We start from the raw sequence: 19,477 nt of genomic DNA, 5'->3' as shown, positions 1-19,477 counted from the left end.
ATAAAGTTGATGCTTAACTTTGTGATTTATGATGCACTAAAACTTAAACGTCTTTAGAAAATTATATTAAAATGGGTTTTATAAGAGCTATTATATTCATCCACATTATAATACATCTTCTACTTTGAATTCCGTCAATGGCGATTAAATATTATTCTAACATACTGCTGAGTAAAAAAGGATTGTTTATGCACAAGTTTGTAACATTAAATAACTTTATTTACAAAAAAAGTTTGAATTCAGTTCATCTGAATATTTGAGATATGACTCTACCATCCGTTCTGGTCTGGGACGTACTGGCCTTCGTGGCCGGCGGCGTAGCCATGGCCGTAAGGGTAGGCACCATAAGGATAGCCAGCGTAAGGAGCGTAGACCCCAGCACCAGCTTTGGCGAGCTCTGCGAAGTGCCTAGCCTTGGCAGCTGCGACCTCGGGTGTATCAGCAAGGTAACCAGCGGGGGTGACGACGGGACCACCGTAACCATCGTAGTCGGGGGCGGCGGCAGCGGCGGCGGCGGCGGTGGCCAGACGAGCGGAGTGGGTGGCCTTGGCGGCGGCAACCTCGGGGGTGTCAGCCAGGTACCCTGATGGCAGTACCACGGGGCTTGCTAGGCCACCATATCCGTAGTAAGGGTATCCGTGCCACCCATAGGGGTTAGCAGATGCTGCTACAACTGTCGCCAACAAAAGTGCAACCTGCAAGCAACACATTCCATGTAAAAACACAAATGCATTGTTAAAATAATGTTCAATCATTAAATTAGGAAATATGAGTTAAAAATAACATATTAAAATTTCCAGTACTGATTTTGTAATAAACCTAATATCTTACGATGTAAATTTAAAGATTTATGTTTAGAAATTGATTCAACTGTTATAAAACCAGTCTACAATACATTTAGACTAAGTAATTAGAACTAGGACGTCTGAATAGGGAATTTTTTCATTCATGTTCAAGACGGTTTCTTATTTAATAGCCAATATCCCAAGTCTACAAATTTTATTTAAAAATTGCTTGATATTGTTATTATTACTGTATTACAATTGAGAAATATATTAGTGATTCTATTTTTATTTTTAATTTTGGTGTAAGTTACCATACGTTGAAACCAGAACTTGAGAACCAGTCTATAAAAAACGTATCTTAAATAAGGTAAGATAAATAATAGGCTTAGAGCACACTAAAAGCATTATTTTAAAATACTATGGATATATTTAAAATTGTACATTAAATTAAAGTTGGAAGGTAGCGTCTATTAAAATACTTCATTAGTATTCTACCAGTATATAACTGGAGACTATGAGTTCTGCCAGGTAAGGAAGTTCAAATGTTGCGTTTTTTTTATAAGATACAACTTTTTTATATTCGATGTCGTTTAACTTCAATTCACAATTATTGCAAACAACGTTATATATTATAAGGTAAGAAATAAAGAGCAAATTACATAACTCAGAAAAGTGTAATTGTAATAAAGATGAGAACATGAACCATTAAAAAAAAATTATTTTATATATATATATAGAATATAGCGGATGAGTGATTTAGAGTTCTTAATTTATCTTGTAATTTTTGTAGATAGTGACGTTACAACGTTTTCAGATGCAAACAACTAAAATTACAACGAAGACAGCACATAAACATGCCTAAGTAATAAGTTCGTTGGACAATATCAGGAATAAAAAATGTTCGTATACTAAAATTACAATACCTATAGAAACACTGATTTAAAACATCTGTTATGTTTATTTTTTATAGTTCTTGATGTCTTAAGATAACTGTTGTTCAAAATGTTCCAAAGAAAAATAATTTCTTAGCTATAGAGCTATCGCAGAGCTAAATGGAAAACAATATAAATAGTTACATGATTTATAACAACTGTTGTCGCAAATTGTTTAATTACATATGGTCTCCAGGTGATAATAAAACTTTTAACAGTTGTACGATAACATAGACAAAATTTAAATCAATACTATATTTTCAAACGTAATCTTTAACTGGTTCCAACTAAACCTGGCATGATTGTATTACTACGCAGTGTAACCTCTAAACCTTTTTAGTAGTAGTCAGATATGCTAGTCTTATCTCCGTTTTAAGTTAGATAGAAATAAATTGTAAATTACAATGCGTTAATTGTGTTCATAAGCTACAGATTTATTTTTGATGGTATTTTCTCATTGCCAACATGGACAAAAGACTAATTTAAAAACATTTACTATTTAATAAAAATGTTAACACTCAGGCAAATTCCATGCACCATAATTGAACTCAGTGTTCCTCATATAGAATTTAAACCTCGTGCATAATTTAAAGACTATAGATCAATTGGATTTTCCAGATATCGTGCTGACATACTGACAGACAGAAATGAATTTTTGTCTTGCCCCACGAGTGATATGCTTCGCTAAATATCACTCAATAATGGTAAACATATAATGTTTCTATCGACACTGTTATGATCTATAACCATTTCAATTGTATTATTATTTAAACAAGTATATTTTCATGTTTTACGTGATTCGTTAAATATAAACTGTTTAAATAATTTCACTAACTATGAAAATTCACTTTGATTTCTTTAAAATGTTATAATCATTATTTATTAATCGGCACTTGCTGAAATAATTTTACTGTAGTAGTCTCAACAAAATTATCCTTGTGAAGTTTTATTAAATGATTACTAATATCTCGATATCTAATAGCTCGAACAAATACAAATAATGGTAAACATGTGAACTTACTGAGCGTAAATTATTGTTTGTAAAATTCGCCATTCGGTTTCAATAATAATGATAAGAATTGTTCATAAGTTGAAATTATTATCTTACCACTTTTTAAACGGACCTTCGTGTGCTATTGATTCGTATTTACGTTTCAATTATAAGGCGTGTTTAAAGTACTCTGTAAGATGATTAAAATACTGTAAAATAACAAGCTGTATAAAGAAATAAAGAGCAAATTAAATAACTCAGAAAAATGTAATTGTAATAAAGATAAGAACATGAACCATTTTTTTACTAATTAAATCGACAAGTTAGCCGGGAATTATCGAGTCACGAGTTTAAAAAAGGCCCAAATCTAAATTCTTAACTGGTAAGAACAAGATTTTTATATAAAATAATTAAAATTAACGTCGAATATATACAGTTACTTATTCAATATCAAACGGATTTTATTTTAAAATATTTGACTTAAACCTGCGTTTGTGTCAGCTATCGCATCAGCGTACGCCTCCGCGGCTTGTATAGGCGTGGCTTACTTACCAGGGACTGCATGATGCTCTGCGACTAACCCTTCCAGGTGACAATCCTTTAAATACAAACCTCCAAGGACTTCGTGCCTAAGGCCCCTCCGCCCTTGTGACCGGTTCTCTACACACACACGCACGCACCGGCTCCTCTGTATGGGGGGCACGTGCTCCTGGAACTGCAACCTCCCAATCCTGATCCTGCATATCCATGGTACCGCCTACTCGGCGCCTGGCCAACGCATTTCAATAGAATACCGCAAGGCGTGTTCGTGTTTACACCTTTTATGCTGATTACTGTTTGTGAGATTTTTAAATCAATAACAAATTATTGTTAAAAAATGTCATAATAATGACAAGGTACTAATTCATTCCATTATTTTAAATTGCAGTGTGCAGAGGTATAATATACTATTTCCTTCCGTATTTCCATTTGGTATGCAACGACCGTTATTACAGTAATTATGTCATTTGAATAGTCTCTTTCTTATATGCCTCACTTTCCAAAATAGTTTTAGGCAACGTCCTGTTACTAATGTGATATTCAGTCCGAATACGCCGCGACCAAACTGAATGGTCAATTTACTAACAAGTAGTAGATATAAAGATGTTCGATTCCTCTACTGCGTTTAATGTTAGATACATTGTTACCTGATTGGCAAGTGTTCGTGGATAATGACATTTTACGACACTTAGTTACATAAGTTTGCTTTAAATAAACACAACCGGTTTATAGATTTATTTTTTGTTTAATAAATCAGTTTTGACATTTGCGATGCAATAAGTTAGAATTTCCCTCATGCAACAATAAGTTATTATTATTATTATTGAATAAAATACATTTTAACAATGTGGAACGTAGGTAAAAAACGTTTCACGAATAAAATGTCAAAGTTTAGAAGTGTTTCCAAGTGTTAAAAATACCATTAGTATATTATAGTATAACTCAAATTATTATTTAGTTTCAGTGTGATATGTGGACTACTTTTTATATATATAACACCATAAATTGACGACGATAACAAATATTTATGGACTTGACTGCCTTGAAGACGCCATGAATTTCTGAACGCTTATAAAATGCATTATAGATGACGTACACGTAGCGGGTATGTGGCTCGGACTTACTTGCAAGGACTTTTTGTCAAGAGACACATAATTGAGAAGGTCACAACTCGTCTGGCACTCAAGAGTTCCTGTTGACCTGAATTTAAAGTGCCAGTAAATTCTTATTAAAAATATTTGTGTCAGTAATATTATACTTAGATTTACCAGTGAACAAATTATCAGGGCTAGGAATATATGTAATTGCATTACTATCATGCTTCCTAAAATCCGGCTAACTTTTTTTAGCCGCAGAAAAGTACCACTAAACACCTTATTCCTCATAAGCACTGCTTGTGAAACCCAAAATAATATACCAACATTAAAAGACTACAAAATATAGAACAAATACACGCTCTATTTCTCACTGTTATTAACTGGGTTAATAATTTTAATAACATTACTCCTAATTTTATTTCTTTTTATAGGCCACAAACTTACCATACCATTTTGTTTACAAATTTTAAAGGTGAATTATTTTTATATAGTACAATATGTAAGTAAAAAAATTTAAATAACACATCTCTCACCGTATTTTCATAAGTTATGAATTTTATAACGAAGTTATGCAAGAGAAATGTGTGTAATACCCATATAGCAAACAGAGCATTAGTTCGTTACAAATACAAGTAATAAATTATAAAACTTTTGAGAGCAGCATGTGGATATCTTACGATACATCGAAAATCATGTGGTAGTTTTCTATTAGTGCTATTATCTTTAAGTATGTACAATTTTATTTATAAATTATGTTATTATTTAGAATATATGTTGGTAATAAAAATAAGTAAGCAGAATAAAAACCTTAAACAGAATATTTCAAATCAATTAAAACTTAACTGCGTCGAATGCACAGTACTGTTTTTCTGTGTATCCTTACGTCGGGACATGTCTCGTATCGCAGTGAAGGTGTTAATAACCTACAATATCACTACAGAGGTTTATCATAGTTTAGCACACTTACTGCAGCGGACGCACATTACTACTATTCTAACTAAGACTTGAAATAATTACAACCCTAATTAGTAGATCTTCGTAATTTATGATTTCTATGAAAGATAGTGAGAGAAGAGAGGTACACGATTTTACCTTATTTGAGTGCTTGAGAAATGTAATTTACTGAAAAAGTTCAAAAGGCATATGTTCATTGAATTATAGGATGCCTATAATAGAGAATAACTTTGGGTATTGAAGCAAACTACGCTTTGCCAATACAGATGTTTTTTTCAGGATTAAATCTTTCTCTTATCAAGTTTTCAATTTTCAAACACCTCCATTTACCTATTTTGAACTGCGAGAAACATTTTAGTTAAATGCTAAAACGATTTTAGCAACAATAAATTAATATGTTAATTCCGAGTTTTATAGGAACCATACTTTACGGGGGTTACAATTCTAAAAGCTTAAACATATCTTACTACAATATATATATATATATATATATATATATATATATATATATATATATATATATATATATATATATATGTGTGTGTGTGTGTGTGTGTTTTAATATCGTATTTCATTTTTCGAACATTGCTATTTAAACAAATATCTGCATTTTTAACGGATTCATATGCAAATACAAAGAATAATCTAATAAAATAATCATATTAATGATTGAAAACGTATTTTTTGAAGTCATTGATTTGACGTATGTAATTTCTTTAAGAACTAGGAAACTTTCATGATATAACTCTCTTTTAATCTTTGTCATTTTAATTATGTGTAATTTTAAATAATATTGTTTTCTTACAGAATGCTTTTAATTATGCAGTATATTTTCCAACTAATTTGGATTCGGTTAATTCAGCTTAGTGTTCAAATAATTAAAACCTACTAGTCAGTAATTTTATGATTTCTAATTTATTTCAACTATTGTTAGAAAATATTTCTTAACACAAAATCAAAATATTCATTTTCGTATACTGCAGGTTTAATTGGTTTATATTGGTAAATACTTTTATTTTCTTCACTAAATTTTACATTGGTTTGTTCAAACTGGGAGTACGTTTAAATTATTGTAAAACCAATAAGCTACTAACAAAACGTATGCGAGCCAGCTTACCTGCTCTTTAACGACATAAAATATAATAAGGTTAAAAATATTAAACATGTTGAGGGAACAAGATTATTGTTTAGATTATAATGGACACATTAAGGTTTAAAATATTAAATGGGGCGAGCGAGGAAGATATTGTCAATTAATGAAAAACAGAATAAGATTACAAATATGAAAGAGGGTGAGCAAGGAAATTATTGCTCATGGATCAATGAGAGAATAATTGCCACCACCCTTTTCCACTCAATATGAACTGCGGCTATCCTTTACATTCGAGTGGCCTAAATCGGCTGCGCAACGAAAATCGACAATACAGTGAATGATATGAGTGTAAAATATTGTTGTAGTTGTTATAGCCTACAAATAAGGATGATTATAAATAGCTTTGAGAAGATATTCTATACTACACCTTTAAGATCATGCCACTTAGAAACCAGAATTTTATATACTTAGAACTATAATCTAATTAACCTTGTTGTGATCACATATTTAGTCCGATATTTAGTGGGGAAAACATTGCAATATGAGCAACTTGTTGGAAAACCACGTGAGGGAAACAATAGAAAAGATGATTATCTTGAAGAGTATACAGTTAGGGTTCGATCGACATGAATAATTCACGTAGCTTAACTGTAATAATTATAATTGCTAACTGTGATTCTTTTGAGCATTCCACATACTCAATACAAATCTGAACATTGCACATCAGACCTTATGTGACGAAAGTGAGCATTATTAAACAAACGAGTAATCTAGCAATTAGATAAGTTTTAATTCTACGAGGATAAAGTTTTGTGGTAAATTTACACAATGAATTCAACCTACAACAAATTATTACGTACAGCCAAACAATTTCCAAATACTTATACTTGCAAATTAAAACTGCAAGATTCATTTTTGTCCATTAAATGACACATTCAAGAAAAGTAATTCATTATGAATTGAGTATTGAAAACCATAGTAATAACAATAATAATGTTTTATTCCTCAATTTCGGTGCCTGTAAATAAAAAAAAAATATGAATTTACTGGAATTTGCTGAATTTACAATTAATTTTTTCTATCTAACCATGAGGAAGCAAGTCGAGGGAGGGGCTGGCTCCGCCTCCCGTCTAGTGGTAAATAACTATGTGTTGAGACTCTGCCAATAACGGCTGACTTTGATGGATTGAGATAACGTTGATGGTTCTGCTCTGGGCCAAGGTCTTCCCGCAAGAATGTAACGTGCGAGACTTCCGGTTACACATCCGTTAAAGTCTCCATTTCTACAGACGCAGCCAGATGGCAAATACGAGTAGAACTACATTTAGAGATGTCATAATCGTTGTAAAAGTATTCATATCGTTAATGAATGAAAGTTCGTTCATCATTCATAAAAAAATTAGTGTTGGTACTGTCTTGTATAAGAATAAATTTACTTCCGTGCAGAGCAGATTTAGTGTGCGTGTTTCTGTGGTTAGCGCAATTTTGGATAATTGACATACAGAATCAACCATGTTAATTCAATAATACAACTTAATGTTAGGAATTAATGTACAGACGTCTAGGTCTTGCCAAATTGTCATTCGGTAGGCTATTAAATCAAGGCAGAAGTTTACATACAGACTCTGAAGGAAGACGTACTTTCTGATAATACATAATTAACTAATTAAACGGTTTTATTCATAAAGTAGAAAATCTGTAAACATTAATAAATTAACTTTTTATCTTTAGAAAAAAATGCAGAGGAGCCAAGAAGAATCCCAGATTTCAAACATATTATCTCAAATTGTAAATATTTTTTAACATCTCATATGTATGTTAAATATCGTAAATATAAGGATACAAAGTTCACGTAATCCTAGGAAAGTGGTAGTTATTTGAAGAGTTTTATGTAAATGATTTAATTTTTTACAATGTTGACTAAGGATGTAAATAAAATAACTTTTTATTACCCCGCAAGATTGAGAAATTACAGTGACAAGTGGTGTTATAACGTGATTGAATATACTCAAACCATCGAGAGTACTGTATCTGATTTAAAACATGTTTTACAAAATTTATACCACATTATGTTTCACATTCACATATCCTAATTTTCATTTTTATCCTGTAAGGATAGAACAAACTGATACGTTATTGTTAACAGATTTGTAAATTGTCTCAATTTCTATTATTACTATGAGCTGTGCAAATTCCATTTTTATAAACAAACTTACTCGCTTCAGTGAACCCTAAAATATTATACAGCTTTGATACACTGTATTTTCCAAAGGTTTGGTTTCATATCAGGAAATAAAGACTCGCTGATTATGTTGATGTTATATTCGTTTTACGCCAATGTACAGATGAAATTTTGAATTTAAACTGCTTAAAAGTACAATTAAAATAATAGTAGGCCATTTTGGGATTTTTAAAGAATGTTTGTACGTATTTCAGACGGTTTTGTTAGATTTACCTTAGATATATTATGAATTCTCTAATTTATAAGTATTCCTTATATTACACCATTCTATTAAGTGATTCCGGTATATACGTATATTTCGTTTCACAAAGAGTTTATATTAACCCATTAAAATATTATGATATACGTTTCCATGAATAGATGTGTAAATTGCATAATACCTAATATTGTAATTTTATTATTATATTTTAGTATTTTTTAAAGAGGTTAGGAGATATCTTATAAAAATTAGCTGTTATTTATGCTTAGCATTTCACGTTATAAGTACATAAATAATTTCAAAAAATTATAGTTTGGTATACAATAATTATTAAATTGAGTCTAGTATTAGATGTTGGAACGTACATACTATATATATATATATATATATATATATATATATATATATATATATATATATATATGTCTGTGGTATTGTATAGTTATTGTTTATTGTTAACATTTTTATGATTTAGATTTACTTTCCCAAATAGTTGTTTATGCACACTTTCATATAATACTGAATTTAAACAATACACATTTTAGACCTTTATTTCTGTCTTAGTGAAGACATTTTGCTGTTATACTGAAGAAACAAAATATTAAAATACATTTAGGCCTATTAAATGTAATGTAATGAAACTGTATGTTTTTAAAAGCAGCACTCAAGATGGAAAGTGAAATTAAATAATTACCTTTATTTCAAAGTTATTTTGTACATTCTTATTATTCTACACTCACTCCATATAATACGAATTTCCTTCTTTTTTAGTATGAATTGATGTAACTATACGTTTGTGCTCAGTAGACAAATTAAGCAGACGGTAACACGGTTTACTTGAATACTAACATCAGTAACACTGTTCTGCTCATAGTACTTGCTAAGTAATAACAAACAACACCAATATAAAAACGTAAATCATGCAGTTACCACATGTTTACAAGGTATAAACTTGTGCTTGTAACGTTGGACATGTGGGCGTTTGGTGTAGGATTGTGAGTAGCCGACCTTCAAATCGTGTTTGATTCAATTATGAGACCTGCCAAAACCAATTCAACATAATTTTTGTAATGCTTCTTAGTTTTACGAGCAATATATATATATATATATATATATATATATATTATATACATATATACATATTTTTTTCTCAAGTGACTTGTTAAGTTTTGTGTTCATTTACGCTTCGAAAACTGCTCAAGAGTACATTCATTATTATTTGTTTACTATTTAAACTATTGTGGTTATATAAATTAGGTAGTTTTAATCTAATAACATTAAAGTAAGAAAAATATCATATCTTTAATTAAAAATTTGGAATATGAGTCATGGCAAAAGATGTTTTTTGTGATTTCCTCATTTCTTTATATGTTATGCCACCAATACCTTGGAGAGTAAACAATGCATGTCAGTTTGTCAGTTCTGTACAGGAAATCTCTTTTCATTTGGTTGTATAGGCAAGGTATTGTACTGTATAATGTTATATGACGTTAATATGCAAGAATATAACAAACCATATACATACTTAAGGGATTTGAGTAAAACACATGTTTAAAAAGGTTAGTATTTACTGACCTTCGCTTGCGTATAAATATAAAAATTAAATTATAATGAACATAAAAACGTTATACTCTAACAGGTGACGTATTTACAGTATCCTGGTATCACAGCAGTCGGTAAGTCAGTTGTTCTTAGTGGTAACCATGGCCGCTGGGAGCCCACCCGGCGTGACTATGGGAGGCCTTAGCCAAGGCGCCGAGATGAGCTCCTTTGAGAGCGGCTACCTCATGGGTGTCGGCCAGATAACCAGAAGGGAGGACAACTGGCTTGGCTGTAGGACCGTGGTATGCAGCCCCAGCGCCGTACCCAGCACCACCGTGACCGGCATATCCAGCTCCTGCGTATCCAGCTCCAGCGTATCCTGCTCCAGCATATCCAGCTCCTCCGTATCCGGCTCCTGCACCATATCCAGCTCCTCCGTATCCAGCTCCTGCACCATATCCGTAGCCGTCGCCGGCGTAACCAGAAGCATGGGTGAGAGCCTTGGCTTTAGCGACAGCAGTGAGATGGGCACCCTTGGCGGCCGCTACCTCATGAGTGTCTGCGATGTGTCCGTCGGCAAGAACCACAGGGACGGCGAGAGGTCCATTATATTTCGGTCCGTCATAAGCTCCGTGTCCAGCAGCACCGTACCCAGCTCCAGCACCATATCCAGCTCCAGCACCGTATCCAGCTCCGGCATATCCAGCTCCAGCAGCGTATCCGGCAAGTCCAGCAGCGTGTCCAGCTCCAGCACCGTATCCTGCTCCATGTCCTGCACCATCATAGTAGCTACCGTCATCGTATCCTCCTGCGTACCCTCCATATCCACTGTGAGCGGCTGCCTTGGCTACAGCTGCCAGGTGGGCGCTCTTAGCCGCGGCTACTTCGTGGGTGTCCGCAATGTGACCGTCGGCCAACACTACAGGCAGGGCTTGAGGTCCGTGGTACTTGGGTCCATCGTAGCCTGCTCCATAGCCCGCACCATAGCCTGCTGCCCCGTAGCCTGCTCCAGCGTAACCTGCTCCTGCGTAACCTGCTCCTCCGTAACCAGCTGCACCACCGCCGTAGTGCGCTCCACTGGGGGATGCCCGTCCGGACTGGGCGAACAGGGCGACAGTGGCCACTAAAACTACCTGTGACAAATTGAAAAATCATTATCTTAACTCAACAACAACATTTATACTCATACTAACGTTATTGTATCGGATAATTTCCTAGTAAACTGCACAAAAAGAATAATTTTAAACTAGCTTTCCTGAAATTAAGATAGATGAAACCAACATAAACCAATAATAATGTTTCTATTAATGACTCCAAACTTTCTGAAGGCATTTAAGGTATAAATTAATTATCATTTAAAACTGAATTGGGCAACACACATTGGACAATTAGGTTTTCTTTCATTTGGGTTGATTGTGATCCAGTTATTTATATCAGCTTATAATATTTAACATTATTAAATAATTTTTACATCATTATGTGAGTAAACAGCTGTGTAAAGTCATATAGAACTTTAAATACTAAATAGTGTTCATGTCTAGACATACATTTTAAATTATTATGTATTCGTACATTTAAACAATTTTACTTTAAAATAATGCATGTAAAATAATAATACAGTAATATTTTACCAAAAAAGAGTTTATTCTGAATATTTCAGTGACTTAATTTATGCGGTTAAGGTGTCTAAGTAACGTTTACGCAATAATTGTCTCAGGCAGTAACCGGTGGAACAGTTTGCATGAAGACTATTTGTTCCCGGCAATTGAGTGTATTTACGACACATTTTACAAGTTTCCCGCCAAGTCCACAAGGTCAGGATCTGCTGTACTTTTTACACTCTTTTCATGGCGCTTGCTGGCATTTGTTGTAACCCCATAAATTGCGCTGTCTACAGACAGATTATCCGGTACGCCAGTAACCTTCGCTTATACAATAAATATTCTAGAAATCATTTTGTGGAAAAGATATGAAGAACAATTATATTTATTTGTTAATTTATATTCATATCAAATGCCTGTATTTTTAATATGCTTTAATTCATAGATTAATGTAAAATTTAAAGTCAAGACTACACAATCGTTGAACAATTTCTTAGTATAAATACAAGTTATTCAAATAGGAACTAAAATATACATAGATTAATGCAATGCAACAACATATTAAACAAATTGTATCGTAATAATTGAAGGCAAAAATTGTATTAAACTTCAATTTCTCGTATTTTGGAAGTCACAGGTTACATTACAGTAGTAAATACCATGGACTAAGTGAGTTTGTGAACCAGTCAAAATTTATGGTTTCATTTGGACGAATACCATACTAACTATGGTTAGTTTACATTGATATCTACTGTACTATAACCTATTGAAACAAAAATTAAATACACATTTCTTGTTTAAAAAATGCTCAAGCGATACTATACATGAAACGTGAAATATACTTTGTCGTTTTTTTAATACATTTCAAGCGTCTGTATCGAAAAGTTTCGAACTAGGGCGAAAAAATTAGCACAGCCCACACGGCGGACATTATTGTGCCATAGTTCATATATAAATATAAACATTATAAGGTGTAGTCATAAATATGTGCTTTAATTTACTGAAGTATTAAATATAATCTTAGGAGGTGTAAAATTTTACTTGTTGAAGTCAGATTCGAATATTTTCTTAGTGAAAATGTAATTGGTTGAGTTTAGTCACAGCTACAAAGTTCAGAGACTGGGAGGGAGGGGGTCATGTATTATTTCTGTGCATGCGATATGTTCGCAGTTTTAATACGAGTATAATGGTTTAAATTAAGTATGCTTGTATGTACATGCGTGGTTTATACATGCCAGTAGAAAATATGCTGGGTACATAAAAAACCGATTTGTTAATTAAGTCTGGGCAACCCGTCTTATGTCCAGCATATCACTAATTCCAAATGTCCAGATACTGAGGTGAGAAGGGCTATAAATAGATTAAGTTATCACGGATAATTTAGTGACTGTGAGGCTCCCCTAATGTTGAAAATTCTAAAGCCTAAATAGGAGGAGGCAATATGTTTCCCCAGACCACTTTAAATGGAATAGGAGGGCATGACCGAAATAATGCTAGTTGTATCTCCTTCCTTTTTACAGCTCCTATCCAAAATCTTACCTATACTGAAATTCCTGTTCCTCAGGAAGTAGTGCAAAGGTCCTAAGTGGAATGAGGGGTGGACATTTTCTTATCATCGGCGATACATAATAATAACCCAGCAAGACACATTCAGTCTTCTCGCTCTCCATAGAGTTCCACAAAATAATCGTAAAACCTTAAATGTAAGCATTTTAAAATTTCTTCTTTGTTAAAAATAGTGATAAAAAACACAATGAAATCTAGCCCACATCCTAGAAACAATTGCAGCAATTAGAGCTAACTCAAAATGTTCTTGTAATACAGTTTAAAATATTCAATAATGTCACCTAAAATAGTACGGTACTAAGGGAATAGTGTTTTATGTGTAGTAAATCAGCTTTTGAAGCTGGAGCTCATATAAATGACATCCTTGGAAAGGAACCAAGAAACGCTTAAACAAAAAAAGAGTATGTTTCGTTAGACATAAAATTGTAAATTTGAAAAATCGAAGGTGTATATTATACGTTTTTATTCCTGAACAATTCTTAAACATATAAGATGTTCTGACAAAGGAAGAGTAATGATTTGGTAATAAAATTCCTGTATATCAATGAGCTCGATTTTTTTTAATAAATAAGCCGTACTTAATCTGCCTCATGCGTTCTTCGAGCCATCAATATTTTTTTAAATAAGTATATTGTAAGTATACATAGTTAGTCATAGACTTGCAGTACGATTTCAGAATATGACACAAGCGAGGTTTGGAATTTTATTGCAGAATTCCTGTTAGGCAATACAACAAACCAGGCGGTATACTGAACCTGTTACGGGAAGGATGAACACACGACTAGTAGATTGCACCATGTACGTTAACAGGAAGAAATAGCTTATTGAAGGCTAGCTTCGTTAAACATTTTATTTTACGTAGGCCAGAACGTATATGTGGACAATTTCTTTACTAGTAGTTTTGATTTACACAAAACAAAATACAATACTATGCTATTAAAAATATTTTCTATTTTCCAGTTCTACCACTTTTGTAAAATGTGTTGAATTTGTACAATCTAATAGATTCCACACGTTTAACAGTTATATTTTATTTTTACTGCTGTAAAATAAACCTCAAATTAAACTACGCAATTTGAGTAAATATATAAACGCATTATTACTCAGTATACTTGTGTCTACTAGAATAGGTTATACTATGCAAAAATCAAAAATAAGATAGCTTTTTTTATAAATTGTCAAATGGAAGAATTTCTCAGGAATCCTCGATATATATTGCATTGCTTTTGAGAATACAAAAGACACGTCCTGCAAAGGAGGTGACTAATATATCGGTTTATCGTAAGGTGAAATAGTAATGTTGCTGACCGGTGAGGACTGATTTTACTACGTATTTAGTAAGAGAAGTCTGCTAGTAAAGGCAGCGAACGAAGTATGTTGATATTTATGTACGCATCGTAATTATTATGTTATTATTATTAAATTTTCCTCAGTGACAAGAGAGATTGTTGACGGATGTTTACTGATGGTTGTTTTAAGTTTAGAACCATTGTTTCCATGGTATTTGCACATGCTATATAATACACCTTTATAATCAGTTAAGTTTATATGGGAAACAACCATAAGAAGTGTAAAAACATAACATAAAGGTGATGAATTAGTCAGTTAAGGGCGAGCAATAGATACAGCCAATACTATTCTATAGTGTCTGACTTACACACGCAATATGTAAGTATATTATAGCAAATCAAGCGATATAATATATTTTGTTCTACTAATATATTACGTTTATTTTATCTTGAAAGTATTATTTAATGTCTGAAAACAATATCAGTGGTAAGAGAACTTTGAGAGAGAATTTTGAACTGAAATTATTCTTAGTATATTTAAAGTCAAAATATAACTTCTAGTAAACTTAATGATATTTATGTACGCATCGTAATTATTATATTATTATTATTAAATTTTCCTTTTAACCTAATTTACCATTATTAGATCCATACACGAGTTAGGCACAATTGCTGCACATAATAATTACGAAATATTACAAGAATTCATAATTATTCTTTATTATTTTTTTAATTTATTTTAATATTTGCTTTTTGTAAATAAATAAAGGGATTTGCAAATATTACATTTGTAGCAAAAGCATTTTAAAAATTTCAGTTGAATACAACTCCCCACCATTATATCCAGATAATCTTACTATTCTCACCTCACTTCACAAGTTCACAAAGAATCAATAAAAGGTGTTAGAAGTAGGAAAGGATATCTAGTACATCACAAGGCCTAGAGTGAAGTGGAAGAAAAATCTATTTTGATAACCAAATAAAAAGAACTATTCTTAATGAAGGGTATCACAATACTAAACAAAATTTTGTACTAAATGACCGTAATTAACGAAAATATAAATAACACGTAAATTTTATTAATTATACATAAACACATTTTTTGTAAAAGAGCTAAATATTAAAATATGAATCTTTAAATTTTATTTATGAAACATATTTTAAGTCATAATTCTGCCTAGGCCATAGAACTCAGTCAATGTAAAGTGGTATTAAATCTGAGCGGGAAAAGATGAGCAACAGGTGGATTACAGGCTATGCATGGCAATGGCAATTTAAAGACCGCTTATTCCCATCGCATAACCAAGATATGGAATTTAAAAAACCTAATATGCATTTGTATTTCAATGTTGCACGACTGTACGCACCAACTGACTCATACCAATGTTTGAACCTACCGGCATCATAGAAAAACATATATACGCACATGTTCGCAGTCTAAAACTGCCGCCTAAAATTGAAAACAAAACATTATAACCTTTGCAGTGTACAAAAATTTATGATCGCTATATACAAATATAATTTTAAAAGTTGTTTAGCATTGCTGCTGCTGCAAATAAAACACATGAAAAGCCATTTGAACAAAATTTAGAACATTAAGAATCTTCGATATGAGCAAGTAGCCTACGGAGATAGCCGAGCTCTTCCGACCACATTCCCGAGGCCTTGGTAGAAAACCAATGCCGTTATATTTGAATCGGTATAATTTAGTTTTTATGCTCAACCATTAGCGCTTTAAAATACCACAGTATGAGTTACATTTTCGTTCTTAGTTTTAAAATAAGCAAGTAGTACGTATAGTAAAAAACTGGCATTTCCAAAGCAATATGTTATGGTACCGTGACTGATTTCCGATGAATCAAGTGAGCACCGTGGGCTGGAATTACCGGTAGTGGGAGAAAAGAGAAGATATACCTAGATGAGAATACAATAAAAATATTTTAATGAATAACAAAAGAGCATTTATTCTTCCCACTTTCTGAGTAAGAATTCTTTTCTGTAATTTTTTAGTTTGTACATTTAAGTCTTTTGTGATCTAACTTCTTTACAGATTTCAATGAATGAAATAACTTTCATTTTTAAATTCTCTAATAAATAAATAATAACAATTGTTATATTGAACACATGTTTAATTTTTAATAAATTACAAGTTTGTAGGGGATTTCATTAAAGATTTCAATTTTTCAATTTAATTTATCATTTAAAAATAAAATAAAAATTTAGTTTTATTTTTATTTAGTACGTTCATATTTATTATTATTCTGGTTTAGGATTACCATGGACCTTTAAATAATAAAAAAATGTTAAAGTTTTGTTAAACCGCACAAACACTTCCCGGAAATAGCACAGCACATGTAAGGGTGCGCGGTGGCGCGCCGCAGCACGGCATGGTACACCGATATCCTTTTGCTCCTATCACTGTAAGGCACATGCTACTCACCACGGTGTACATCCTGATGATGTCGGTGACTGTGGAGCGCTTCCTCAGCGTCAGTATAAATACAACACTCCAAGGCCGGCCCTGGCCCCCGTTCAGCCCCCCTAACAGAGAAAGAGAGTGCAACACGCTCCTCCCGCGCCGCCGCGCCGCGCCGCCAGGCCCGCCTCGACAGTTTCCTAGAGAAACAATATTGTGCTACAATTAGAGAATTCTTGTGGCGCAATCCTCCCACGTGGGCTCCCGCCCCCTCACCTTCCCCTCTCTACCACGACGTGGACACCGTTGTGAACGGGACCGAAGGAGAGTGGTCAGACGCCACCGACGTTGGGTCAGTGAGGTTTAGGAGATAAGGGAGCATGTGGAAAAAATGCAGGAGTTTAAATACTCAATGGTAAAAATATCTTGCACTTTATTTAAAAAACTTAAGATAGCTTAATAAGTATATAATAGTTACTCCAGCATCGGTACCTTACATCAAAAAGTCATATTTGTAACAACAAGGATTTGAATTGATTATAAGCAACATTCCCAGAATTGCACTTAATGTTTCTACTACATGTTTGATAGCCGATTTGTTCTGTCTTTTCAATTATAAATGTATCACGATATATTTTTTATTGGATTTGGTATTGGTGCCTGCTGGTCATAATTTTTACCGAACAGAGACGTATCAATGTTCAACTTTTATTTTGATGTGTCTAAGCTGATATACCATTGTGACCATAAAGCTATAAGTTGAAAATAATTTTGTTTGTTTGATTGCACGTGTGTCCACACAACATCTATAAAAGATCGTGATTTATTTACACAATAAAATATGGTTGAGCGAACTGAATGAATTTGATTTTATAGATTTTAATACACTCTGCTGTCCGTTCTTTCGATTAACAATATTTAATGCTGTTTTGATGATAAGCTATTTCTTTAGGAAGAATAACTGACTAGAAATACGAAAATCGAAGTGAAGCAGGTCTTAGATTCTGAAATATTAAGTTTCCTACTTGAGTGTTTAAAAATAATTTCCATGATGAATCTAATTATTGAAAAGGTCTCTTGAGGATGATTGAAGAATGCTAGGAGACTGTAGAGTACACATACACTACACTGATGCGTGGGAACACCGTAGCCATGTTAGTTTAGAGCAATAAGGTTAGAGATTGAAAAGGTCTCTTGAGGATGATTGAAGAATGCTAGGAGACTGTAGAGTACACATACACTACACTGATGCGTGGGAACACCGTAGCCATGTTAGTTTAGAGCAATAAGGTTAGAGATTGAAAAGGTCTCTTGAGGATGATCGAAGAATGCTAGGAGACTGTAGAGTACACATACACTACACTGATGCGTGGGAACACCGTTGCCATGTTAGTTTAGAGCAATAAGGTTAGAAGAAATCGCATGCTTGATGGCAACTTTCATCTACCGTCCATCCTCAAGCCAATCCAATCGTTTGTACCTTCGTATCTTCCACTTTACTATAATGTGTACACTTTGAATTCCGCAAATCATGTTGTAAAGGCTGATTGGAGCGTGGGAATGGGTACAATGAGGAAGTTTTTTGAAATATAATAAATGTCTGCCATAGGATATGCACCATTATCTTTTCTGGTGGAAGGGAGTGGCCCCTTCGTCTCGGCCCGGCGGAAGGCAGCTTGATTTGAGAGCAATATATATTACTAAATCTATATCCACAGTGAAAACACAGTCGGGTGCCAACCTGTTTGGTGCGTATGTATTCAACATCTCATATATTACATCAGTATGACTAAGCGGACGAAGGTTATTTTATTTTTCACTGCCGTAAAACAATATAGAGTCTGAGGGTTTTCTAGACAGAGAGGAGAAATATCCCTGTTCGTTTCAGAAAATGTAATAGTAATCTCTTTCACACAAGTAGCAAAAGTTTATTTCATGACATTACAAATTATTTCATTATGCATGTTAATTTTATTCTATACGTTAGGTCTATTATTAGCTTTTTTATCATAGCGGGTCAGGTCTTTGCGATAGTTGCTGCGACATATTTCTTCAGAATTTAATAATACTGTTTTTTTCATACACTCATTAATAGTTTTGCAGTGCGTAAAGACAGAGGACCCAGTTGTTGCATTACCTCCCTGGTACACTGAAAAGATGTAACAGTTTATCATCTTTAAAAATAGACTAATACAACGTTTAAGCAGGAAAAGCTATTACTCAACAGAGG

General features: G+C 33.1%; 2 protein-coding genes across 2 annotated transcripts; both read right to left on the bottom strand.

Moving 5' to 3' along the window:
- Positions 1 to 201: 201 nt before the first annotated feature.
- Positions 202 to 3,410, bottom strand: LOC124359685 (cuticle protein 2-like). The gene is made up of 2 exons (XM_046812628.1): positions 3,261 to 3,410; positions 202 to 695 (listed from the first exon to the last, which is right to left on the bottom strand). Exons 1-2 carry the CDS (start codon positions 3,270 to 3,272, stop codon positions 270 to 272), a joined length of 438 nt encoding a protein of 145 aa, XP_046668584.1. The 5' UTR covers positions 3,273 to 3,410; the 3' UTR covers positions 202 to 269.
- Positions 3,411 to 10,383: 6,973 nt separating this feature from the next.
- LOC124361079 (fibroin heavy chain-like) lies at positions 10,384 to 18,701 on the bottom strand. The gene is made up of 3 exons (XM_046815114.1): positions 18,695 to 18,701; positions 17,272 to 17,447; positions 10,384 to 11,508 (listed from the first exon to the last, which is right to left on the bottom strand). The coding sequence occupies exons 1-3, from the start codon at positions 18,699 to 18,701 to the stop codon at positions 10,525 to 10,527; spliced, it is 1,167 nt and encodes a 388-aa protein (XP_046671070.1). The 3' UTR covers positions 10,384 to 10,524.
- Positions 18,702 to 19,477: the final 776 nt, after the last annotated feature.

Source organism: Homalodisca vitripennis, chromosome 4 (genome assembly GCF_021130785.1).
Source record: "Homalodisca vitripennis isolate AUS2020 chromosome 4, UT_GWSS_2.1, whole genome shotgun sequence".
NCBI classification, from domain to species: domain Eukaryota; kingdom Metazoa; phylum Arthropoda; class Insecta; order Hemiptera; family Cicadellidae; genus Homalodisca; species Homalodisca vitripennis.
Note: the sequence above shows the minus strand (reverse complement) of the source record. Positions and strands in the feature narration are given on the sequence as shown.